General features: G+C 41.6%; 1 protein-coding gene across 2 annotated transcripts; it reads left to right on the top strand.

Moving 5' to 3' along the window:
* The first annotated feature begins 579 nt into the window (after nucleotides 1–579).
* LOC141006169 (uncharacterized) lies at nucleotides 580–25,568 on the top strand. 2 transcript variants are annotated; one of them, XM_073478307.1, is made up of 50 exons: nucleotides 580–691; nucleotides 1,391–1,513; nucleotides 2,031–2,270; nucleotides 2,906–3,019; nucleotides 3,167–3,286; nucleotides 3,389–3,514; nucleotides 4,187–4,390; nucleotides 5,065–5,233; nucleotides 5,489–5,657; nucleotides 5,844–6,066; nucleotides 6,400–6,519; nucleotides 6,796–7,014; nucleotides 7,775–8,083; nucleotides 8,540–8,758; nucleotides 9,062–9,208; nucleotides 9,310–9,558; nucleotides 9,742–9,975; nucleotides 10,125–10,373; nucleotides 10,481–10,702; nucleotides 10,891–11,139; nucleotides 11,452–11,700; nucleotides 11,855–12,070; nucleotides 12,252–12,500; nucleotides 12,655–12,870; nucleotides 13,052–13,300; nucleotides 13,413–13,601; nucleotides 13,703–13,957; nucleotides 14,126–14,341; nucleotides 14,511–14,693; nucleotides 14,944–15,066; nucleotides 15,323–15,487; nucleotides 15,899–16,114; nucleotides 16,231–16,460; nucleotides 16,641–16,770; nucleotides 17,603–17,796; nucleotides 17,921–18,107; nucleotides 18,570–18,782; nucleotides 18,949–19,132; nucleotides 19,209–19,410; nucleotides 19,524–19,688; nucleotides 19,833–20,081; nucleotides 20,245–20,472; nucleotides 20,704–20,838; nucleotides 21,180–21,381; nucleotides 21,459–21,584; nucleotides 22,003–22,110; nucleotides 23,939–24,175; nucleotides 24,343–24,652; nucleotides 24,795–24,891; nucleotides 25,296–25,568. In XM_073478307.1, the coding sequence occupies exons 1-50, from the start codon at nucleotides 634–636 to the stop codon at nucleotides 25,377–25,379; spliced, it is 9,570 nt and encodes a 3,189-aa protein (XP_073334408.1). In that variant the 5' UTR covers nucleotides 580–633; the 3' UTR covers nucleotides 25,380–25,568. The 2 variants fall into 2 exon arrangements, with proteins under 2 accessions (XP_073334408.1, XP_073334409.1); XM_073478308.1 differs by lacking the exons at nucleotides 10,891–11,139; nucleotides 11,452–11,700; nucleotides 11,855–12,070; ... (2 more) ...; nucleotides 13,052–13,300; nucleotides 13,413–13,601.
* Nucleotides 25,569–26,634: the final 1,066 nt, after the last annotated feature.

Below are 26,634 nucleotides of genomic sequence, written 5' to 3'. Positions count from 1 at the left end.
CTACTTGAAGAAGAATATCTTATCGTATCTCCCACCACTGGGTGTACAGATGATGCTATTAGAGCAGAAGGATGAATTTAATTTAAAGACAACATGAGGAAAAAGAACTATATTTAGCTATCAGTCAGGTATGGATGGATGATTGATCGATGCTGAATTAATCCGCACGGCAGAACAGCTGCTCTCCTTCCAGACGGAGAATCTTGCACTTTGTACATTTTTTACTTTTGGCCACATAATTTAAAAGAAAAGGCAACCGTACAAGAATAATAGCATTAATAGGCTCTGTGCGTAAAAGCGCAAAAACCTCTCCAAAATCACTGATAGCACTGTATATATATCATCCCTCACATGCGACCTTACAGGCCACCATAGCATGATATAAATGATGTTGTTTCATTAGCCAGACATTTAAACATACCTGATAAGGACAGCTGGAAACACTGATTAATTATATCCATTAATAGATAAACAAACAAAAGTAAATATATAAAAACTTTAGTAAGAAAGTCGCACAGGTTAAATATAAAATGGATGCTGCGGCGCTGGATGTCGCACCTGCAGCAGGTCGAGCTGATTAAAGCGTTTCCTCTCAGGTGACGCAGTTTGTGCCGATGAGCCGAGCGGGCCGATATGGATTTACCACTGTTCATTTGTTTGATATTTCTGTCCAGTCTGACGATCTCCACAGGTAAATGTTCTTCTACGTGTTTTAAAGTCATTTGTGTGAGCTTAATTCAATTCCTCATGTGTGTAAACATCAAATAAAGCCGGGTCGTCCTGACCGTTTCTCTGTATGACGACATGAACGAGGCAACATGGCGGCCATCCTCACAAACTTGAGTCAGTCCTTTAACTAGAGAGCTTCAGTAGTTCAAATTAAACGTTTGTATATGACAGTTGAGAAGCTTTAACTAAAACATGTTTGGGTGAAATTAATTTAAAAGCAGGTTATGTGATGCAGTTGTGTTTTGGACCTCGCTCAGGCTGGATAAAGTCAGACCCCTGCTCATCTGCTAGTTAAGCTAACTTTCCTTTGTGACTCATGTTAGCGTTTACAAGTGTATATCTGTCCTGCTTGCCAATTTACAATGCATTTAACAGGTTAAACACAAGACCTCTTATGTCTCTCATATCCAGGGTTACATACACTTTGTCTATTTTTCCTGACGATAAATGGACAATTGTTTAACAGGTCTGTTTGAGATTAACTTAATTTCTAGTTGATTTATTGAAAATCCTGAACCCACATCTGACATCACACACCTGAGCCATGATCAGTGGCTCGTCTGGACTCTTCATGATGTCTGAAGTTGTAAAATATTGCTTAATTAAAAAAAAAATTTCATCTGTGTACTTTGTCCTACTGTCTGTCTCTGTGTTTTTAAAGGTCAAATTTTGGGATGTCATCAAGGCCAGTGGCAGTGTGACGATGGAGGCTGTATCCCTGATATCTGGAGATGTGATGGAGCTGGAGACTGTCTGGATGGATCTGATGAAATGGATTGCACTGGTAGATATGGCTTCTGTGCTTGGGCAAAAGTAGTGTTCGCAAATAGATTAAGATAGCCATATTTTCATCCATCATAGCAGGTCTTTTCTTGTGCGACTGAAATGATTTACGCCATATTTAACAAGATGAATTTTAATAGAATCTGTAGACTTAGAGCTGATTGTTGTGTTTAACATTTGAGTCATCAAATCAATCAAACTGTTTAACATTGACAATCGAAAGGCACAAAGTTGTATAAAAAAGAAGCAAAAAAGTTTCCCACTGTTGATTTTAAGTCATATTTACAATCTAACATATTAGGTTTTATAGAGGAGTGACAAAAGTTTAAGCATTGTCATGTTATCAGTGTTTGGTTGTGTTGGTGTTGTTTCAAAAGTAATTCACTCTAAGAGAGAAAGCCACCTTAATCAAATGAAATTGTTATGTGTTGCTTCTGTCCCTAAAGAGAAAATGTATGTGTTTTTGTTCAATAAACCCGTTCTTCTCATTCTATATATGATGTTTTTCTCTCTCCCAGGCTCTTCTGAATGTCCGCTGGGTCAGTTTTCCTGCGTAGACTCTGTCAGCTGTGTTAATGCGTCGGCCCGCTGTGATGGACAAATCCAGTGTCCCACCGGCTCAGATGAGGAGAACTGTTCAGCTACTGAGAGCTGTTTGGAGTCTGACTGGACCTGTCGAAACAACATCTGTATCCCAACAGAGCTGCGCTGCAACGGACTTAATGACTGCCTGGACAACTCTGACGAGGAGAACTGTGGTGAGAAGGATGGAGGGTTGAATACTGCGCCACAGGAATGTTTGATGTATCCATACACCTAAAATATTTAGACTCCCATTTTATGTTTCACTTACATTATTTTATTCTCCTGCTTTGCTAGATTTTACAACCTAGTCCTTAATATATTAAATATCAAAACATGTAAGGGTAGGAGTTTCAAAAGGGATATGTGTAGACATAAGAAAATCACAGAATAACTCCAAGGCTCTCAATTTGTTAAATATTAAAATGCCATTATTGTCTAGACATGATCATGTTGGATCTTAAAGACAAAAAAAAAGTTTAAAAAAAAGGGTGTGAGTTGGAGTGTCAGAGTTTTCTTGTCATTTAAAAAAAACAAAAACTAATTAGATTTTGAACTTAATTGCAGTGATTTATCTCCACAAATCACATGAACAATCATATTATTTCGTCTCTTATGATTTCATATATATCAATGTGAAGAATTCATTATGATTGAATAAACAGTCCAACAGAGACTTTGTTCACTCTGACCTTATGATCATGTTGGGTAGAGTCAAAAGATGTCAGACACAAGCTCCTTATGTCTTTTACACAGGGAAAGTTTGGGAACCAGTTAAATAATTAAGTCCTGATCGTCTCTCCTCTTACAGGTCTGTGTGATGAGGGTGGCATACGTTGTCCTGAGGGGACGTGTCTGTCTGCTGAGGAGAGGTGTGATGGACAGATCCACTGCTCAGATGGCAGTGATGAGCCTATAACCTGCGGTAGGTTGGAGACAGATTAGTGATGGAAATTGCTGCAAAAAACTACCTTAGACTTGACTGCAACTCGATCTCCAAATGATGTGCTACAGTAAATTGCTTTTGGGGCATGCATTTCTGTGATGCTAAGCCTTGCTGCCTCTCCTGCAGGTCGTATTTGCTCTATTAACAATGGTGGCTGCAGCCATGTGTGTGTCGATGAAGACTGGGGAGCTCTGTGTGCCTGTCCTGATGGATATAAGCTCTCTCCCAATGGAGCTGTCTGTGAAGGTGTGTGTCGGATGACTAGAATCCACTTTTCAGTTTTATTATGGGGTAATTGCCCTTTGCAGTATCATGCTTATGAAGATAAAACCTATTGCCTCTCCTCAGATTTGGATGAATGTGCCCAACCTTTTGCTCCCTGTACGCATCACTGCACTAACACCGTTGGATCCTACTACTGTCACTGCAGAGACGGATTCAAACTGGAGGGAAACTCTGCGTGTCTAGCTACAGGTAATGATGTTTTGGATAAACAGGGTTTCCTTTGTTTATCCAAATCCAAGGTAGTGTATTTAACAATTTGTAACCATTCCAACTTGTTGTTTGGTACCAACTTGGCCTCATCTTGAGGAGGAAATCACTGAATACTACAAAACAGGATATTTTGATACGTCAACCAACATGCCAGTACAAATCTCATGTTGTTAGCGAGCTAGTCATCAGCTTTATTTGTACCATGTAATCCTCCACTGGATTTAGTTTCATCCTCTCTGAAAAGATCAAACTCAGCAACAAACATCAAGTTCAATTGGACAAAAGATAATTGACATGTTAATGGGCTTCTTTGATGTAGCCGACCTAATGACAAAAGCAAGCAAGAAAGAAAAGATCAGAAAAATCAAAAGAACTTCAAATGAGAACGACCAAGCAGGTAACATCAAAAGAGAAATGACTTGAAATGTTGTATTACATATTCATCCAGGTTATTTTCTGTCCAAATATTGTCCAGAAATGTCTTATTTCTACACTTGTCTTTCTACTTTCTACACTCAATCTTGAAGTGATAAGCGAGGTAATTCCCTGTCAGTAAATTGAGGGATGTCTAACTTACAGGAAGTCAAACTTACTCAAAGACACTATATTCACACTAACTGCACCCTTCTCTTTATCTATAAATGTCTCCAGGTGATGTTGTCAGATTGCTAACAGTGCAGAGGAAATCGATCGGGCTGTTGAATGTGAAGTCTCAACAGTTTGAAGTTATCCAGACTCAAGTCTTTAACCCAGTGGCTTTGACTTTTGACGTTGGCCGAGGCTGGTACTACTGGGCTGACAACCAGGGCAACATTTACAAAAGTGATGGACAGCAGAGCTCGATGAGCTACACTGGTTAGTTGAGCCAACATGTTACTGTTTTGTTTAAAGGTATTATGGTGATACAGCTTGTTGTGTTATATTTTTGGCAAGTTTTATATACAGGTTGTATGAACTATAAAGTGACTGAAGGAGAGTTTGACAGATGGTTAACTATGTATGACCAATAGGCCTACAGACTTTTTGTCTTGTGCCCGCTTAAAACAAAGCATTGTCTACTGCTGATCACCAGTTGCATTTTTTAATTGTTTTTCTTTTTTTCCAATAACTTTAAAAAATTCTAGAAATATCTAAATTTATCCAATTTTTTTTTATAGGGAAAAAGGCAAAGATCAGAGGAAAGTCTGGATAAAATGTCATTTCTTTTTTAAAGTTGCACTTGAAAATAAAAAGAAAATGTATTATTAAAAACTAGAGTTGTAAGATATGTCCATTTCTGTGCCCACAGAAAGTGATTAATCAAAAATTGAGAGAGGAATGTAATTTGGATTCAAGAACTCATTTCTGGTTGTAAATCTTGTTCTTTACATTATTGAATTTTTTAGCTAACTTAATATAAATATACACATACACAAAAATATAAAAAGTCCCAGACTGTCACCTAATATAGAATCCATTTGTTCCACATCAAAATTTGAACCCTAACTGCAGAAGGAAAAGAGACAAAAAGCTCCTTAATATTTCAACAGGGGAGCCTGGGATTGGGGGTCTAGCCTGTGATTGGCTGAGTGGAAACCTGTTCTGGACCAATCAGAAGACAGAGTCAATCTACATGCAGGCAGCTGATGGAAAAAGTTACACTTCTGTGCTGAGCAAGAATATCAGCCCATCAGAGCTGGTGCTCATACCTGTGGAGAGGTATGTCTGACTTTGACTCCGTCTGCTGCATAGGATTTTAAAATAATCATTTAAATGTTTATTTTGTTCTTTTCTATGGAAAAGAAGTCAGTATTCATATAATTTATGAAACCTAAAAAAAGTGTAACATTTGCAGTAATACTGAAATTAATTAAATGAGTACTGTTTAATTTGATTTGACTCTGCATACAAAAAAATCATATGATGATGAACTTGGGTAGTGCTTATTCAAATACACCGCTCTCTGACTTCCAGCTTGATGTTCTGGATCAATGCTGGCCACGGGAACAGAGTGACAATAGAGAAGTCATGGATGGATGGGTCGGACAGAAGCTCGCTGATGTCACTCACTGCTCAGTCAGCTCACAGCCTCACTGCTGATGTGGCTGCCAGGAGGCTGTACTGGATCAGTGACTTCAAGAAGGTGAGTTAAGGAAAGAAACGCAGGTAGAAGTACATCAAACAAGCTGGAGTATGAATAGAATATCATAAAACATTACACTTCACTTAGTAAGCATGATGAAAAGAGAATACCATAAATATATACCTAAACTCTGATAAACCCTAATAATTATCCTTCATACAGTGAACATGAACTTATTTCATTCAGTCTATAGAGACGGTGAAGGTGGATGGGACTGGCCGTTACACCTTCACAGGACTGTTCAACAGCAGACCGGCTCTCGGCCTGGCTGTGTTTGAAAGTTCCTTCTACTGGCTGGATGACAAAGGACTGTGGCAGGTTCCACAGAAACAACCGGACCAAAAGAAATTCATCTGGAAATCCGCACTGCCAGTATTAGCAGTTTACCACAAGCTACAGCAGCCTCAAGGTACATGGTAGAACAACAGATAAAATGGTAACGCAACATTGTTCTGTCTTCTGAATTTCCACTGAAATTTGAAGTTATGTCATCTCTATAAAGTACCCAGATATAATCACTTTTAATAGAATACTAAAATAATTTACATAATAAAGTGCCCTACTTTGTTCATGTGTCGACCAATTTAAGAAATATATTTCATCTGTTTTTTAAGAAAAACTTTTTAAACTCTCTCAAACCTTTCAGTGTAAGTGTATCTTCCTTACTCATCATAGTAAGTTCTTTCACATCTAATAATAGTACTCACTTGTCAAAATGTCTTGTCTCGTTGTCATCAATCAGGTTCTTCAGCATGTACAGAGACTCCATGTCAACTGTGTCAGCTGACTAAAGGAAGCCCTGTGGGATTCACCTGTGCTTGTCCAAACTCCAAAGTACTGTTGCTTGATGGGACATGTAAATGTAGGTTTACCATAGCCTTAATTTGCCTACATTACGAATGCCTTTTATGCCATTTTTGAAAAATGACAAATAATATAAATTGTACTTGATCCTGCTCAAGTTTATAGTTTCTCAATCAAGGTCCCAAACTGATCTAAAGAACTGGATTCCCCTTTTTATAGTCTGTAAAAAATTGAAGTGATTTTGGTTCCAAACTCTTGGGTTAGGAATGTGTTGAAGTCCATACTCTGGTCTTTTTTGTAACTCAGAACATCATTTTTTTTTTTTCCCCCAAAGATCCAAGGTTTATATATGCTACCATTACCAACATCAACATGTTGGAGTTTAGAGGCAGAGTCTCCACTGATACCCAGCTCTTCGCCACGGACGACAGCATCCTGTCATTTGATCTGGACTGGTACAGAGACTGGCTTTACTGGGCTAACCAAACTGGCCATATACAACGCACCAGTCTAACAGAGGCCAAGACTGAGGTGGTCCCAACACCTTTGCCAGGTAAATGCTTTGAGCTTTTAGTGCAGAAGACGGGTTGCTATTAAAGTGGAACTGAGAAAAGAATATTATCACTTAGGTTTGTTCAGACTGCAGGCAATTCTGATTTGTTTCTCAAATTAGATCTTTATGACAGACTCTCCGCACTGTTATTTGTAAGTGATCAGATTTAATTTTTATGTCCAAGTGTCGGTTACTTATCTGCATGGGTTGCTATCCTTTTTAGTGTGGGTATCTGTAAAAAGTCTAATGTGGTAGCATGAGAAATTAAGATTTATCATCCCGCCCTCCAGACAGTTAGGCTTTAAAGTCACGTTGCAGACCTCTGTCACAACTGACTGTTCTGCTAAAAGCAGTGACATTGTCGTTATGCGACGCAAAAAACACTTTGAAATCCGATCCGAGTGGCTAGATATGACACATCTGTAGAAATCCGATTGAAATTGCCTTTCAAACCACAAACAAATGTGGTTGGATCTGATTTGCAAAAATTGCAGTTCGTATGCCAAAAGATTAATCATAAAAAATACCACACCTCCTTGTTGAAACTTCTCAAATTTGAAGATTGCTGTTTTTAAATCGGAATAAATTGGATATTTTTGTTGTGAACTGTTGGTGGGTCAAAACAAGCAATTTGAGGACACAACAGTGAGTTTCTCAATGAAAATATTTTGTTTCAGTTCTGCTTGAATCAGTCAGTTGAGTATAAGCCATGAACTACCCAGCACTCTTTCTTGTTTTTTTCTTTTCTTTTTTTTTGTAGTTTGTCTGATAAAAGTCGACCAGAGGAGAGGGAACCTGTATTGGGTGTCATGCGACCAAAACAGCATCGGCACCACCACAGTCGACAATCGATACTCACAGCAGCTGTACCGTACAACGAAGGAGATTCGAGACCTGTATCTGGACTGGCTGAATGGTGGCCTCCTGTGGCTGGAGGAAGAGCAAATCCTCAGCATGAGCTTGATGGGAGGCCAAGCCAAAGAGCTGTTGCGCTTGGCAGGAGGTGTCAGGGGGACTATCGCCTTCGACCTCAGGGCTAGTAGTCTACTCTGGAACTCAAAGAGGGCAGGTCTGTAGATCAGAGGGATAAAATGGGGTTTCTTATGTTCAAATGTCTTACAAGCAATAACAGGTGAAGTGTTTCAAAGAACTGAAATGAAGAAGGCATTTTAGAAGATGAAGTATTGATACATCTTATTAGAGAGTAGTTCTTATTTTTCTGAGAACTATATAGTGTTTATTTCGAGGTCTGTTTTTGCATCGTTGTACTGCATGTGCTTGCTACATTTAATTAACTGGGGCCTAGAAAAGAAAAACAAAGAAAGTAGGCTTGCAGGCTTTAATCATAGTATGAAAATTTAGATTGTTTTTGTGATCCTGCATGATTAAGAGCTGCCAGTGTTTTTACAATATTTCATTTGTGATCTGTATAAGGACTGAAAAAAGTGATTCTTATTAAAATGGATCCTATATTTCCACAGTACAGACCTGTTGAATGAGTTTTGTGTCTGTTTTTTTTTTCCAGGTTTAACAACAATGAGTTTGCTGCAGGAAAGAAGCCACCAAGCTGGCAGGAGATGGAACATTTCAGGCTCGATTATAGCTGCCTTTGAGCCCTTCCTGTTGTCACTTTCTGACAATGTCATGACGCTGTGGGACCGGCGTGATGGGAGCGCCATCCAAGACATGTCTGTGGGAGGTCAAGTGTTGAGTGTAGTCGCTGCACTCAAGGACGTCCGTGCAGGTCGGACCACTAAACGACTTTATACAGATACATGCCATCACTTTATTTGAAGTTTCTGTTCATGCTGCTTAGTCTTTGTCAATCCCATCATGGCTCATGTTAGCTGCACAGTTAAACCTCCTGTAATTTTAGAACTAGATATACAGCAACGCTTGCATGGAGTCGGCAAGAGTTTTAAAAAGTAAATTGAAAACTTTACCTGATTCAGTTAAAGGTGGATGATAATAATAACCCTGACAGAAATGTTTTTACTCAGACAATGCTTCTTAATTTTCTCAGTTTCATTATAATAAATTTCCATAGTGCCCGTTACTCCAGTCTGCAATGAACCCTCTGTGCTGTGCCGACACACATCAATCTGCCTCTCACAAGCCCAGCTGTGTGACGGGAAAAAGGACTGCCCTGATGGAGATGATGAGGATTTTTGTGTAACCACATGTCCGGCTAAAGGTAAAATACCAATATCACAAATTGTCACATGAGGAGTAAAGTTCCCCTGCTTTGAAAATTTGTTTTAATCTTTTCTTTTTTGCCTTCGTTTTCAATTTTAGAGGATTTCAAGTGCACGGACCGTAGGAGTTGCATCTCAAGGAATCTTGTTTGTGACGGTCGTTCTCACTGTCGTGATGGTTCAGATGAGGTCAACTGTCCGACCGTAGCTTCTCCTGCAGCTCAGGCAAACAGCCTTAAGTGTCGCACAGGCTCGAAGCCATGTAAAGACGGCACAGAGTGTGTTTTATACAGCCACGTGTGTGATGGGGAAAAGGATTGTCAGGATGGATCAGATGAACAGGGATGTGGTGAGTTTCCTAAGACAGTCATACTTATTGGAAAAGTTGCAATAACAAAAAGAATTACTGATGCAATCTATGGTGTTGGTGTTGTGTAATGGAAAATTTAACTCTCCTCTCCTGCAGCTCAGGCAAACAGCCATTTAACTCTCCTCTTTAACTCTACCATGTAATCACTACTCTATGTTGAAGATGCCACAGATCAGACGATGACTCCAACAACATCAAATATTGTTCCAGTCAATGAAATGCCACCCGTTACCAAACCTCCTGCTCCGACTGTCCCAGCCTGCAGCAGCCCCTCTGTGCTATGTCCCCGTTCTTCTGTTCACCTCTGCATTTCTCCAAGCCAGTTTTGCGATGGACGCAAAGACTGTCCTGATGGCTTTGATGAACAGAACTGTGTGAAAAGATGTCCCTCAAAAAGTAAGCATTGACTTGATGTGTTCTCCAAGGTGCTAATGATATACATTTCCCTTGTCTCAAATGTTATTTCAAAAATGAATCGCACTCAGAAGAGCTTTCAAAGCGTCCTGAAACTTGAAAAACTTTTGTTTTCAATGATTTCCATCCAGACAACTTCCGCTGTAAAGATCAGAGGAGCTGCATTCCCAAGAGTCTGGTTTGTGATGGTCGCTCTCATTGCAATGATGGCTCAGATGAGGTCAGCTGTCCGGGCATTGCTGGTCCTGCAGCTCTATCAAATGTCCTGAAGTGTCGTATGGGCTCCAGACTGTGTCAAGATGGCACAGAATGTGTCCTCTTCAGTCATGTTTGTGATGGAGAGAGAGACTGCCGGGATGGATCAGATGAAGAAGGATGTGGTGAGTTTTGAATTTTGGACCCCAGTCGTATATTTATCTTCACTATCACTGATGTAATCATCATGACAATGATTTCTTGTTTTACTATTGTGTTGATTAATTTTTAGATGCTGCAGAGGTTGACCCTACCACAGCTACTGCAAACTTAAATGAATCCCCTTTATCTGTCAAACCTTTTACTGAGCCTCCCACTGAGCCGTCCTGCACCAGCCCTTCAGTTCTGTGTCCAGGTTCTTCTTTATGCATCAACCCAGCACAGTTTTGTGATGGAAAGAGAGACTGTTCTGATGGATCTGATGAGAACTGTGTGAAAACATGTCCTTACATAGGTGAGTAGTCACATTCTAAGCTGATTGAGACAGTTTTTTTTGTCTGATTTCCATTCTGGAAAAGTGCGCAGTTATGTTTTTGTTGATTGGCACTTTGTATTATGTTTGGACTATTATGCGTGTTCCTCATCAGCTGACTTTCTCTGCAATTCAAGTCATGTCTTTGCATATTCTTTTACCCTCCATAGCTGACTTCCGCTGCAAAGACCGTAGGAGCTGCGTCTCAAAGAGTCTGGTTTGTGATGGTCGCTCTCATTGCCACGATGGCTCAGATGAGGTCGACTGCCCGAGTGTAAGGGCTCCTGCAGTTCGAACAAATGTCCTGAAGTGTCACATGGGCTCCCAACTATGTCGAGACGGCTCAGAATGTGTCCTCTTCAGTCATGTTTGTGATGGAGAGACAGATTGCCAGGATGGATCAGACGAAGAAGAATGTGGTGAGTATTAATTCACAGGTAAGTAAATGGAGAGGTGTATGTGAAGAGTGGTGCACTTTGCTATTTCTTATAACTTGACAATTGGACAATATGTTTTGATATGAAATTCTACACTTGTCCAGCTAACTCTTGATGTCATATTTCTACATGATGCAGACACTGGCACTATTCCTGCAGAAAATCTCAAGTCAAAAGAATCCCCTGCACCTATCTAGCCACTCACTGAGCCTCCTACCAACTGAATTTAAAGTATAGATAACAAATCTCTGCAATTCTAGTCATTTCTTTGAATATTCTTTTTACCCTCCATAGCTGACTTCTGCTGCAAAGACCGTAGGAGCTGCGTCTCAAAGAGTCTGGTTTGTGATGGTCGCTCACATTGCCACGATGGGTCAGATGAGGTCGACTGCCCGAGTGTAAGGGCTCCTGCAGCTCGAACAAATGTCCTGAAGTGTCGCATGGGCTCCAGACTCTGTCGTGACGGCACAGAATGTGTCCTCTTCAGTCATGTTTGTGATGGAGAGAGAGATTGCCAGGATGGATCAGACGAAGAAGAATGTGGTGAGTATTAATTCACAGGTAAGTAAATGGAGAGGTGTATGTGAAGAGTGGTGCACTTTGCTATTTCTTATAACTTAACAATTGGACTATGTTTTGATATGAAATTCTACACTTCTCCAGCTAACTCTTGATATCATATTTCTACATGATGCAGACACTGGCACTATTCCTGCAGAAAATCTCAAGTCAAAAAAATCCCCTGCACCCATCGAGCCACTCACTGAGCCTCCTACCAAGCCGCCCTGCACCAGTCCTTCAGTTCTTTGTCCAGGGTCTTCTATATGCATTAAACCAACACAGTTTTGTGACGGAAAGAAAGACTGCTCTGATGGATCTGATGAGAACTGTGTGAAAAGATGTCCTTACAAATGTAAATCATTAAGTTATTATACTTGGTTCTTTTGAAATTGAGTTTCCAATAATTTGTCGCATTGGTTCACACTACTTCTTGTCCCATGTCAATCTCATTACTATTGTGTGAATTTGAAGTATAGATAACAAATCTCTGCAATTCTAGTCATTTCTTTGAATATTCTTTTTACCCTCCATAGCTGACTTCCGCTGCAAAGACCGTAGGAGCTGCGTCTCAAAGAGTCTGGTTTGTGATGGTCGCTCACATTGCCACGATGGTTCAGATGAGGTCGACTGCCCGAGTGTAAGGGCTCCTGCAGCTCGAACAAATGTCCTGAAGTGTCGCATGGGCTCCAGACTCTGTCGTGACGGCACAGAATGTGTCCTCTTCAGTCATGTTTGTGATGGAGAGAGAGATTGCCAGGATGGATCAGACGAAGAAGAATGTGGTGAGTATTAATTCACAGGTAAGTAAATGGAGAGGTGTATGTGAAGAGTGGTGCACTTTGCTTTTTCTTATAACTTAACAATTGGACTATGTTTTGATATGAAATTCTACACTTCTCCAGCTAACTCTTGATATCATATTTCTACATGATGCAGACACTGGCACTATTCCTGCAGAAAATCTCAAGTCAAAAAAATCCCCTGCACCTGTCGAGCCACTCACTGAGCCTCCTACCAAGCCGCCCTGCACCAGTCCTTCAGTTCTTTGTCCAGGGTCTTCTATATGCATTAAACCAACACAGTTTTGTGATGGAAAGAAAGACTGCTCTGATGGATCTGATGAGAACTGTGTGAAAAGATGTCCTTACAAATGTAAATCATTAAGTTATTATACTTGGTTCTTTTGAAATTGAGTTTCCAATAATTTGTCGCATTGGTTCACACTACTTCTTGTCCAATGTCAATCTCATTACTATTGTGTGAATTTGAAGTATAGATAACAAATCTCTGCAATTCTAGTCATTTCTTTGAATATTCTTTTTACCCTCCATAGCTGACTTCCGCTGCAAAGACCGTAGGAGCTGCGTCTCAAAGAGTCTGGTTTGTGATGGTCGCTCACATTGCCACGATGGTTCAGATGAGGTCGACTGCCCGAGTGTAAGGGCTCCTGCAGCTCGAACAAATGTCCTGAAGTGTCGCATGGGCTCCCAACTATGTCGAGACGGCTCAGAATGTGTCCTCTTCAGTCATGTTTGTGACGGAGAGAGAGATTGCCAGGATGGATCAGACGAAGAAAGATGTGGTGAGTTTCTGTGGAAATGTTTATATGATAAATCTCAAGTGTAATCATATGGCAAAGATAATTTGATATTTTGAAATTAATCAACTTACTGTTGTGTTGTGTACTGCCTCAGAAAACTTCAACAAAGCCCTTTTACCTGTCAAACCATTTACTGAGCCTCCCAGCAAGCCATCCTGCACCAGTCCTTCAGTTCTGTGTCCAGGTTCTTCTTTATGCATCAATCCAGCACAGTTTTGTGATGGAAAGAAAGACTGTTCTGATGGATCTGATGAGAACTGTGTGAAAACATGTCCTTACATAAGTGAGTTGTCAGATGTTGGCCTTGCGGCTCAGATTCTGGAACACATTTTTGTTATGTTTTGTTGCTTTTCTGTTTGATATATTAAACGTCTTCCTCCTCAGCTGATTTTCTCTGCAAGGACCGCCGGAGCTGCGTCTCCAAGAGTCTGGTTTGTGACAGTCACTCTCATTGTCACGATGGCTCAGATGAGGTCAACTGTCCGAGCACATCTCCTCCTGCAGCCTTGAAGTGTCGCGTGGGCTCAAAGCCCTGTAATGACGGCACAGAGTGTGTGTTATACAGCCATGTGTGTGACGGAGAGAGAGACTGTATGGATGGATCGGATGAACAGGGATGCCCAGAAACGTGCAAACAAGGTTTCACTTTAGCTTTTGAAATATTAATAAAGTCTGTTGAACTGTGACATCAAAATAAATGCATATAACCTTCATTTAGACATTTACCCCTGTTTACTTTAAATTAGTACTTTGAAGAGGAGCTTCCATTCAAATAGTCATACCTGTTTTTTTGTACTCCCCTTACAGGTGAGTTTCAGTGCTTTCATGGGAGTATGTGCATTCCTTTGGTTCAAGTGTGCGATGGGAAGACACAGTGTCGCGACCAGTCTGATGAACTGGTCTGCAGTGAACAAACCAAAAGTTGTGAACATCGCTGTGGTGACGGCAATCGCTGCATCCCGAAGAAATTCCTGTGCGATGGCGAGAGAGACTGCCTGGATGGCTCGGATGAGGTTGACTGCGGTAGGTCTTCAGATCCAGTTTTCTAGTTTTCATTCACTGGTGGTAGGCTAATGTTGTGGCATAATTCCCACACCAGTAAAAGTTTGAAAGCCGTGGTTTGTGTAGTGAAAACTAATTTGAACTTTTACATGGACATGAGGTGCTATAACTTGAGTTTTTCCATTTCCAGACCCTATTACTGCTGCAACAACAGAGTCTCCTGTTCCCACTTCGAAGTTAAGTTGCATCACTCCATCAGTTCTTTGTCCAGGTTCATCACAGTGCATCTCTCAAAATCAGCTGTGTGATGGACAAAGAGACTGTCCTGATGGATTTGATGAAAACAACTGTGTGTACCAGTGTAAAAACCAAGGTAAGTCTGAGTCCAGCAATGACAAACGGTCATTGCAAAGGTAGTAGATATTTTCCGTCTCCGGCAAACTAATGATGGGATGGTCTCGCTGTAGGAGATTTTTTAAGACTGCTCACGACTTCAAATATTCTTTAAGCCTGCACATACTGAGAGCCATTGCAGGGGATTTTAGTAACTATTTTAGAAATGCCTCCACTGGCAAATAATCCTCCCTGCTCTCATATTGACACCTCATCTTCCTGCACATCAGATGATTTCTTGTGTAGCGACTGGAGGGCGTGCATCCCCAGGACTGAAGTGTGTGACGGTCGTGCCCACTGTCCCGACGGCTCAGATGAGAAGTGGTGTCAATCAGCACATCCTACCGCTCCCCGTAAGCCAGCAACAACAAAACCCAAAATATTGATTAAAACTGTAAATAAATGTGATCCCAGGCACAGCAGTTGTAGTTCTTGCAAGACAATACACTGTTAGACTGTTATCTTTCATACCTGATGTGCTTCCTGTGAAAAAATATTCGTTAATCAGAAAACAATCCTTGACTTGACTGTTTTCCTCCCCTGATCTTACATTTTAAACCCTACATTTTCACAACCCAGTTGAGTGCATCATTTTCTCTCTGCCTCTAGCCTCCATCTGGCTCAGTGCTAGATCAGTCCCGCTGAGGTGCCGCACAGGTTTCAGGCCTTGTAAAGATGGCCTGGAGTGTGTTATGTACAGCCACGTGTGTGACGGAGAGATGGACTGCAAGGACGGATCTGACGAAGAGGGATGTGCTGCTCAGTGCAAAACAGGTTAGTTTTGTGCATTGTGCAGGTAAAAGCAGCTTAAAGCAGTGCCACAAAAGTCATTCATGTTGCTAAGGGATTTGCATGAATCTGTGTTCAGCATTGTCGAAGCAGCTCTATGAACTCAGGAATCACTTGTTTATAGGTGGCGAGCACAAACGGCTTATTCTTTGGGCTTGCTGTTGGTGAGGTTTTGAGTTTCTCGGGTGTCTCTCAGGATATGCTGAAAAGGATTTCTAAATCGAATTCCTCATTAATCTAAAGCTAGATTTGAAAACCACCATAGTGTTTAACAGTAAATAGAATATCATGTATGAACTGGATAGTTTCGGTGTTTGATCAGCTGTTGATAAATTAGAAAAATAGATGTTCTACATGTGAAGGATGGATCTTTGAGGCGTCTTTTCTCTTTCCCAGCGGAGTTCCAGTGCGCTCATGGAAATAGATGCATCCCACCAGAGCAGGTGTGTGACGGACAGTACGACTGTCAAGACCGATCCGATGAAATGGACTGTTCAACTCTGACTAAGGGCTGCCATCACCGCTGTGATAACAACACTCGCTGTATACCTGACACCTTCCTGTGTGATGGAGAGAGAGACTGTGCTGATGGATCAGATGAGGCAAAGTGTGGTAGGCGATGTCCAATATTTACTTGTATTGGAATCCATAAAACCAGCAAATCTTATGTTAAATGTTTTTAAAATGAAGATAAAACGGTTCTAAACTTTTTTTTTTTTTTTTTCCAGGTTTGGTGGCCTGTTCGATTAACCAGTACCGCTGTGCGAGTGGTCAATGTGTGTCTGAGGCTCTGAGATGTGATGGCTATGCTGACTGCAGCGACCGCTCTGATGAGGTGGATTGCACAAGACCGCCGCGCTGCCCACCTCAGCTGCGATGCCCGCACAGCCACTTGTGCCTGCAGAAAGAGTGGCTCTGCGATGGTGAGGATGACTGCAAAGATGGGTCAGACGAGAAGGTAAAGAACAACCGTCTAAGTGAAGTAAATCTGTATTAAAGAGTAGAGGTAGAAGTTGAGGGAGACTTTTTTTTGTTTCATATACATTTATCATATTTTGATGATTCGTACTGAAGCTTTGCTGGTCAAACAAAAAGGGTTTTTTGAGTGAGTTTGAAACTTGGTCTCATGTGTGTCCAGGATTGCAAGACCCCACCAGCGAAGTGCAGGGAATACCAGTGGCAGTGTGGAGACAGTAGTCAGTGCATTCCTCTGTCCTGGAGGTGTGACGGAAAGAAGGACTGCCACAGCGGCATGGACGAGGACAAATGTGAGCATGTTAATTTCCTAAATATTGACCACTAGTCTGGTTTCATCACTGATTCAGACACTTCAATGGGTCCATTCAGGCCTATCTGGATAGGATTAATTGTATAATCCTTTCCAAAATGACTATAATTTTATTTAATTATAAATCAGCCATTTCGTTTTCATGATCTGATATGACCCATTTATAATACTTTATATTGTCTATTCAAGTGGATCTGCTCAACTGAGTTCTAAAATAAGGCGTTCAGACACTTTTTCATCAGTCATGCTGTAATTTTAAGGCATTGTTAAGGTCCCACATTGTAGAAAGTAGGATTTCCATGTCGTATTTGTTTATAAAGCCGGTCTAGGTGCTATAAAAATTCTTGTCAAAGTACCCTTCTCAATCAACGGAGAAATACACATAGCTCAGAAACTGCCTTCAAATGAGCTGTCGGGACTTATATCACAGCTATACAATCGCTGTCCTCGGCCACGCCCCCAACACAGCTGTGGTTACAAAAACACCAACGGAGCTGATGTGGAAACTCACTGGCTGGTGTCATCTCAGGCCTCTGAGAGCTGTCCAGTGGGAGCAGACTGAGCTGTTCGAGAGGGTAGTCTTAAAGAAACGGGCACTAAAACGGAGCGTTCAGACAGACGGTGAATATAGGTGCTGCAGCTCTGGCTGGTATGAGAAAGATCATGTGATTTTTAACATTAGCATGTAAAAACTTTGTAGTTGAAAAAAATGGATCTGGAATTGAGCATAATTTGGGGCCTTTAGGCTACAGAAGTGAAATGTATTTTAATCACCGTAGAGTCCCATTGACTCTATGCATGTGCATTCACAGGCAGCCAGAGAAAATGCCCCTCTCACCTGTATCAGTGTGGCAGTGGTGAGTGTGTGGACCCTCACCTGGTGTGTAACGGCTTCACCAACTGTGCCGACAGTTCAGATGAGGGTGCTGCATGTGCTCAACGCAACTGCTCCAGTCTGTCGGCTCCTCAGTGTGACCACCAGTGTGTCAGCACCCCAAATGGCCCGGTCAGTACAGAACAGATGTGACTGTGTGGTTGTTTTCCTGCTTTGTTTCAGACTGAACCTCAGCATGCTTTGATGAAACGGCAACATGCCTCTCTTGACACTTTGTCCCCTCCTTTTTGTTCAGATGTGTTACTGTGCCGCAGGTTTCAGACTAGACTTAAGTGCTGTGTCCTGTGTGGACACTGATGAGTGCAAAGCTGTGTCAAATACCGTATGCAGACACACCTGCCTGAACACTCGTGGATCCTACAGCTGTCACTGCCACCCTGGTTTCTACCTGGAGCCTGACAACAAAAGCTGCAAGACCAAAGGTTCTGTCTGTCTTTTGTGCATTCTGTACATCATGTGAATTCAATGCTTTTTAGCAGCTGACTAACATCTTAGTTGGCGAATGTTGAAAGGTTCCTGTACTCAATTACAATATTGTCAGTTCACAAACAATTAAGTCATCAAAATGCCTACATGGTAGTAAACCAGTCTTACAACTTACAGAATGGGGATGAAGTGCCATAGATGATCAATAATAATCATGATAATTTGAGTTATCCCTGCTAAACATCACACAGATTTATGTCTCTGGTTCCTGAAAACCAATGAGTTATAACTTTTGTAAATCATTCTGTATTTGTTCTCAGATTAGTTTATGTTTGGCAGACCAAATGCAGAAGAACATAAACTTCATATATGGGAACCTCAACAAAATTGCATTGGTCTATGTCACTGGATCTGGAGAAAACTCAGGAAAAACTTACTGATCATGTTTGTATCTCTAGACGAGCCTTTGCTTCTGGCATCGGTGCAGTCTGAGCTGTTACTACTGGGAGTCCACAGCAGCACCTTGCGTCTTCTGTCCTCTGCCAGTCGGCCAGTCTTCTCTCTGGATTATCACTGGGCTCAGCAGAGAGTTTACTGGCTGAGTCCTGACTACCAGAGCATCCGCTGGGCTGACATGAAAAGCTCAGGCAACAAAGGGACACTTATCAAAGGTATGTCTGTCTCAGGAACTCTACATTTGTGTGATGAGGTGTTGACTGGGTGGTTCACTAAATCAACAAGATTTGAAGTAACTGTACAAAAAGCACATTCATTCCATTCACTCATCAGAGTTTGACTTCGACCCATATTCAGTATTCAAATGAAATCTTGTCACAGGGGTAAAGTCGGATTTCATCGCAATGGACTGGGTTGGTAACAACCTGTACTGGGTGGACGGACTGGTCGGCCAGATTCTGGCTGTGAAACTCAGCGATGTTACAGTCAGATCTCAGAACTACACTGTGGTCCTGGGTGAAGATCTGGAACAGCCAAGCTCATTGGTCCTGCTGCCACACCGAGGGTAAGGTGCTCAACTTGAAAAATCCTAAATACTCCTCATTTTGCCATTACATGTATTGTATAATAAACATTTTCAGATTGATGCTTTGGTCTGAGATCGGCAGCAGCCCTCAGATTGAGCGATCTGGAATGGATGGTTCAAAGAGGAAGGTGGTGGTGAGCCGAAACTTGAGCTGGCCAGTCAGTCTGGCCTATGACCTCCTGGACAACAGGGTGTACTGGGCCGACGAGAAGCTGCGTTGCATCGGCTCGGCCTCTCTGGATGGAGACAACGTCAAGGTCAACACTACCAGCTGATTAAAAATAAACAGATAAAGTATTAACCTTTTAAAGTTTTTGCATCATAAAAGGAAAATGTGGACATAATGTAGACTGTCCCCTTCTCTCGCTAGATCCTTCAGTTAGCTGAAACACCAAGCCCTTTCTCTGTGGTGGTCTTCAATGACCGAGTCTTCTGGTCCGACACAAAAAGAAGAACCATTCGCTCAGCTGACAAGAACACAGGCAAGGATCAAAAGGTTCTTCTGAAGAGACCAGGGCAGCCATTTGGACTGAAAGTGAGTCTTCAACTTCTTTATGATTCTGAGGAGCTTAATTAATTAAACATAATATTTTATGAATATATTACTGTTGGCTGTAACCTTTTTAATATCTGAGAGGTTGCAACTAACAGGAGCCTTATGTTTCCTTTCTCTCCACAGCTGATGCATGCCCTTTCCCAACCCACCATATCCAGTCCCTGTGATAAGCTACAGTGCTCCCACCTCTGCCTTCTGGCCCCGGCAGCGCGAGGCAAGTCTGGAGCACCGGCGTCGATGGGAGATCCAGCTGTGCCTACAGCAGTTTGTCGATGCCCGAAGGGGATGCTACTTTCCAAAGACAAGATTACCTGCTCTTTGCCCACGGAGTCAGCTTTCATATTGCTTTTGTCTCGTACAACAGTCTACCAGGTGAATGATCTCATTGTGGTTGCAAGACCAGAAAAATCCAAAAAAGGACTTTTGAGAAACAAATTTAAGATTTCTCTGATTTTCTCTTCTCTGGTACAATTTGACGCTATTCTTGTCCTGCTCATTTCCTATTTTATCCCGCCCTCTACTCCCCTACTTGTAGATTTACTTGCACTCCATGCGTCGTGATGGTATTGCTTTGAAAAAAATGCCTATCAACCGAGTTTTAGCCCTCCCTGGGGTAACAGAGGCCTCAGGACTGGACGTGTCCATCCAGGAGCTTTCTATGTATGTGGCCGATGCAAGACAAGGATCTGTGGATGTGCTGAAACTGAGCGGCCCGAGGTCCAGACAGGGACTGACACCCGTTGGACAAATCCTAAAGCTGAGGGTAGGCTTAATCATCACTTTGTGAAAGGGCTTGCTTGATCTCAGGTAAGCAAGGCAGGTGTCTGATCCTGTCTGATCCTGTGTTTAAAAAAGAGGTACCTTCGTAATCCACTGCTTTACTGTTGAAAACATCTCAGACAACAACATTTTCAGGTGGTTCTTACCAAGTAGTGACTCTCATTCAGCTTCACCCTACTGAAATTTAAATTCTGGCAATTAAACTTCTCACAAGGATGATTCAATCACGGCTCTGGCAGTTGACTGGGTGACCACCAACCTCTACTGGAGCAGCATCAAGAGACCTGATCTCCACGTGACCTCCCACCATGACGGCTTCACCACCTCACTGCTGCAGGGATCACTGAAGGTGAAGGCTTCACTGCTCACATTGTTCTCTTCTGCTCATCCATCTTCACCTCTGACATTAACATGGCTCCTTTATCCCTACATACATGTCTCTTTAACTACAGCGGCAGCTTCTTTTGGCTATCGTATAACCGATGTATCAGTCAGGTTTAAATTAATAATATAAAAATCAGATGATGTACATCAGATCTGATGTACAACAAGGCAGTACACTGTATTCATATATCCTTTTACCCTTGACATTTTTGTAGTTCCTTTTCTTGCTTGTCCCAAGAAACATGTTTGTTTTCAGTTATTTGCTTCTCCTGGTAAATATAGCTCCGGTCTTATTTGTCTTTTCAGGGCACCACATCCATCGCACTGCATCCCCCCTCGGGACGGCTTTGCTACATAGCTTTAGCTGCGCCAGGTGGAAAGAGTCAGACAGAGGTGAACTGCGCCTGGATGGACGGCCGTAACAAAGCAGTCCTGTGGAGGAAGTCGAGCATCCCCACCTCGCTGGTCTTTTCCAAACAAGGGAACATGATCTACTGGGCTGACACAGGTGAGGAGTTAAAAAGCTCACCATTTGATGATTTTTGCTGGCTTAACTCTGCCTGCCTGATCACTCTTTTCCTCCAGGTGAAGGCGTCATCAGCTCCATTGGAGTGGATGGGTCAGGATATAAACAGTACAAAACAGGGCCAGGTCTGCTCATCTCCTTCACACTTACAGAGAATATCCTCCTCTGGGCCACGCTGGACAAAGGTAAGGATGGAAGCACTTACTGTTTTCTATACAACTCAGCTTTGAAGACTCAAACACCCACAGTGTCTTGGTATATTCTTTCTATTCCACGACTTAACCTTGCTTGTGGAGTTTAATTTTGTCATACATCTCCATTTACCTTCGTTTCATCCATCTTTCCCCCCTTCAGGCAGCAGATGGCATCACAGACTAATGTAACAATTAATTATTTAGCCAACCTCTTTGTAGGAATCTACATTGTCTGACATCTTTAAACACCCACTTCATTTTCTCCTTTTCATTATAGAAAATTTTGATATTCAGTCTGACCGATGGCAAGAAGTGTTTCCTTACCAACCAGCCAATCAAATTGCTTCTGATTTCACACTTCAGTAGTTGAGGGATTTTTTTGTGTTTTTGTTTTTTCCAAACTGTGTAGATGTAACCAAACTGTGGTTCAGCGATGGCCTCCAGCCCAACCAACTGTGGTTTGAGACAAAGACCAGCCTGGTGGAAGTCAGAGCCTACAGCGTCGACAGTCAGTCCGGTAGGCATCTATCTGGCTTTGACACAGCAGGTTGAGTTAAAAACGGGTGGCTTGGTCTTTAGTAAGACTTCAATCCGAAACAGGCAGTCATGCTGGTAAACAACTGCAATTGAACAAGTAGTCAAAAAAATAACAGCTTTCAGGCAGGTAAATGGAAACAAGGATGTAAACATACTTACTGCTCTTATATAGAGGACTGCTTTCAGTGAGAGGACTCCCTGATGGCCACTAGGTGGCAGGTGAGGCTTGACAGGAGGTAGAAAATTCCAGAGCAGACTGGGAATGCAAAGAGTTTGAAGAGGGAGACGGAGAAGTATCACTATGACACAAATAAAGCAGTGAGACCACAAGAGAAATATACAATAGTATAAAATAACACACAGCTAAATAAATCATTTAAATCGCAAAGTCCCAATAACACAGTTGTGTGTGACAGTGGCTGGCTTTAAATACTTCTAGATTTTTAGTACATTTAAGGTGGAGTCTCTCACTTGTGCTACAGTTTGTGTATCAGTAAAAAAACCCAAACATTGTGTATAGTTGGTATCTCATCAGTAGCACAACGCATTAGAGCTTAGAACATACGGGTCTTAAAGTCCTGTCTAGAAAATTAGAAATGAGCAAGTTTAAAGCTTCTCCAGAGAAGTTGTTGCAGTATGTCAGACACACAAAGGGAATGGCATGAATCAGAACATGCTTCTAACACTTGCAAGTGTCATCCAGCTATATTGTGCAAAAACCAGGCAGCCGTAGTGCTGATTTACCAGCAGCTATTTGGAGCCAGTTTCACAACCACTTGAACGTGCCGTCACAGCATACATCACATGGAAATTGTGATGAATGAAATTGTGAAAGTGGCTTGTCAACACTGAAATCCTCTTCTCATTGTGCTACATAATGCGTTTGTAATGCTAACCAACAGGCTTGCAGTGCCACTGTCGTCTTAATTTGTAAAGCAGAAGCACGTCCAACCAGTTTCCCCGTCACAAATGATCTGCACGTTTATATTTATCCTCTTCAACTTTATCCTCTCTTTTTGAACCCAGAGAGCAGGAAACGTGTTATCAGACACTCTGGACAGAATGAAAAGACTCACTTAGGCTCAGTTTGTGTTGAATAGACGGCAGGGTGATGTGATACCTGCAGAGAGATGGGGCCTGGCAAGCTGTGGGAGATCCCAGTCCGTTACTGTGTGTACTGCAGTGGGAAAGATCGATGATGAATTGAGCTCACACACACATTAAAACAAAACTACCACTTGCTTATTCTCTTTACCTGTTGCAAACTCTTGTAGTCTGAGAATACAGGATTACCCTTTTCCGTAATTATTCATTCACAAACGTTGACACACTCCTGTTTTACATATCCTGGAGTCAAACTAAACTTGTTTTTCTCAGTCTGGCACCGGATGTACTGTCACATTGCAAAGCAGATGATGTCATTACTCACTGTACAGCCAGGAGGCCATGACTTGTTTGTACAGTCATAACAGACTATTGATCTACATGGGAGGAGGTCTAATTCATGTTCTGGTGTGCACCATTGTTAATACCTGTCTCAGCCCTGCTCAAGGATTATTTTACATACCAAAAAAAGAAATGAATGGAAATGCATGTCCACTTATTTACCATCTGGTGGTCCAGGAAGACTAGCAACTGTATTCGGGTCTCTTTCCATCCACTTTGAATAAGCGTCAAGATTAGTTAAGGTACAATTTAGCTTATTTGCTAATGCTTTAATTGTGAAAATCTGTCACTTTTATTTCCTCAAGGAGACAGGAAAAGATTTGTGTTACATAATCTAATGCTCTTTTACCCACTTCCTCCAGGAACTAATACCTGCTCTAAAAACAATGGTGGATGTGCCCATCTGTGTCTGGCCTATCCCGGAGGTCAGGTGTGTAAATGCGGGCGGGGCTTCTCCGCCGTCAATGCTACTTCCTGTGCCCCACTCCTCAACTGCCCCTCAGGGCAAGAATCCTGTCTGGATGGCAGCAAGTGTATCAGCAGCAGCAAGTTCTGCGACGGACATGTGGACTGCTTGGACCAGTCAGACGAGCAGGACTGTGAGTTTTGAGAAGGCATATAAAAAATATCTTCTCAGGTCCGGCTCTAGGAAGTTACTACAAGTGTATAGTAGTAAGATACGTCGATGTAGGAAAATGTTTATCTTGGCAGCAGCAGTACATTTCAATAATATGTAGCATAATTACTAAATTTTCTTTCTCTTCAGGTCCAAACACAAACTCGGCCTCTTTTGGGACCAAAACCAGTGATGGTCGTCCTCCCCCGTCTTCATATTCTCACCCCAACAGCCAAAAGAACTCAGTCAAAACAGACTCCACATCCTGTGATCTCCAACGCTGCCACGGTCAGGGCAGCTGCGTCACAGAAGGGAAAGACGCTCGCTGCCAGTGCGTCACTGGTTACAAGGGAGAGTTCTGTCAAGAGACCGAAAGCAGACGAAGTTACGTGGGTGTGGTCCTGGGTGTCTTCTGCCTCGTTGCTTTTGTGATGGGTGCTGCTTTTATTTTCACTAAAAGGTATTGAACACAAGGAAGAGAGTTGTATTCTGAAGAGACTATTGGAAACTTGAAACACTTCAGAGCTATTCTGTGCTTTGTAACTCAGTGACTTATGTAGGACATTAAAATGTGGCTTTTTTTTAAAATCTGATTTTAACAGGAGAGCGTGGGCGTCCATCAGAAGCAGATCCATAGAGAAAGAGACTCTGATGGCCAACATGGGCCTGCCATGTGAACACTACGATTCAGACTCTGAGGTAAAACTTGATTAATTTTGATAAATGCACAGAAACACTCAGTTATTAGTCACCAATTTGTAGTCCAGTCATAAATATGGAGACAAATCACAATATTATAATTTTTATGTTTTTAATACATTTGCAACTCTAGATTTTAGTGTAAAAGTTCATTATTGACACTCGGTTGTAGTTTAATTAATGATACAGTCTTGCTTGAATAAACGTTTCAGAGTTTGTTTTATTTTTGTGCTTTTCTTTGTGCATAATTTCTGCACCTCGTATATCAAGTTCATTTTCAGGTGGTCCTTTGTCATCCAATTACTTGAATTAGATACATTTTTAAAGGATATTATGTCTTCATTATTTGGCAAAATTCTCTGCTCTTTTTATAAATTAAGAAAAATGTATTTTCTATTCCCCAGGAGCTGGACTCCCCGGTGGATGTGAAGAACCCCCCGCTAGCGTTAAGGTCACTGCAGCTCAAGTACTCAAGTTCTGTATCCTGAAATACAGCCTCCAATAAACATCCGGTGGCTGATGCCATGGACTGTTACAATATATTTGCTTTTATGACAAACCATGAATGGTAATGGACATCACAAATAATGTTTGCAGATGCATTTCTGTGATAATGAGTTCAAACATACTGATGGACAGTCTTTGGTGTAATAAAAGCGATCAACAAATTAACCAAAGACCAACTCTGCCTGTTTTTAATCTCTAACCAGGAGAACAACTTCTGAAAGTTCTCATTGTTACCAAAATACAGATGACTGATTATCAGCTTTTCATTTGTCCAGGTTTCAGGACTGTTAGTTATGACGGCAAAAAATAGAGCATAAGAGGGCGTATCCTAATTCCATTAAATACTGCTTTATTGATATGCAGCTCTATTCGTAGGGAGTATGTTGAATAAAAGGTGAGAATAGTCATCTTAAATGTGGGTACATATAAATATATTTCTGAGATTTCCTCAGTTTTCGTATTTTTCATCAAGTGAATGTCCATTTTGTTCACAGCAACAGCTGCTCTAGTAATGAGCTTCAGCCTTACTAAACAGTTTACGTCCAGCTGACTGCAGTTTTACAAGTCCGATTTCTGCATGGACATTCACTGAAGATCATTTTGAGCTTTATTAATATAGTGGTAAGCTATATCAACAAAAAATCTAAGGAGCTCTCCTCGGCTCAGAGGCAGACAGACTTGTCACCATGTTTAATCTGTTCAATGCTGCTCTGTCTGCCTTTCTGTCGCTGTTGTCGTCTGAAGCTTCTCACCCCTATGTGTATCTGTATATTGTATATCTTACTAATGCTACTGTGGTGACACTGTTTCACTGTTGTCATGATGGTGTGTGTCTGCTAAAGCCTGTGTTGTCTCTACCTGCAGTAGTTTAGCTGACTGAAAACATAGCAGTTCCTCTCAGAAGCAGGGAAGTATTATACATAATCCAGGCTGATGGTTAATACTTTGTGCTTTTAAGCTTTTCATTTGCCTTTTCTTCTCAATGTTCTCCCTATGTACATACAAAATCCAGTCAATTATATCACAGAAAACCTAAGTACTCTTTTCAGTTTACGTGCCGCCAAAATGTTCACAGTTTTCCTTGTTAGTCCGTAGCCGTTTCGTAATCTGACGCCAGTTTCGATACGATGTGCTTCCTGGTTATATTTTGATTCCACAGAAGCATATTTGGCACGACACTGTCCCTTTGTTTAAATACTTCCACCTGTCTGTCAGCCAACCTCCATCTAGAGACTT

This window comes from Pagrus major, chromosome 12 (genome assembly GCF_040436345.1).
Source record: "Pagrus major chromosome 12, Pma_NU_1.0".
Classification (NCBI taxonomy): domain Eukaryota; kingdom Metazoa; phylum Chordata; class Actinopteri; order Spariformes; family Sparidae; genus Pagrus; species Pagrus major.
The sequence above is the reverse complement of the archived record's forward strand: the minus strand, read 5'-3'. Positions and strand labels throughout refer to the sequence as shown.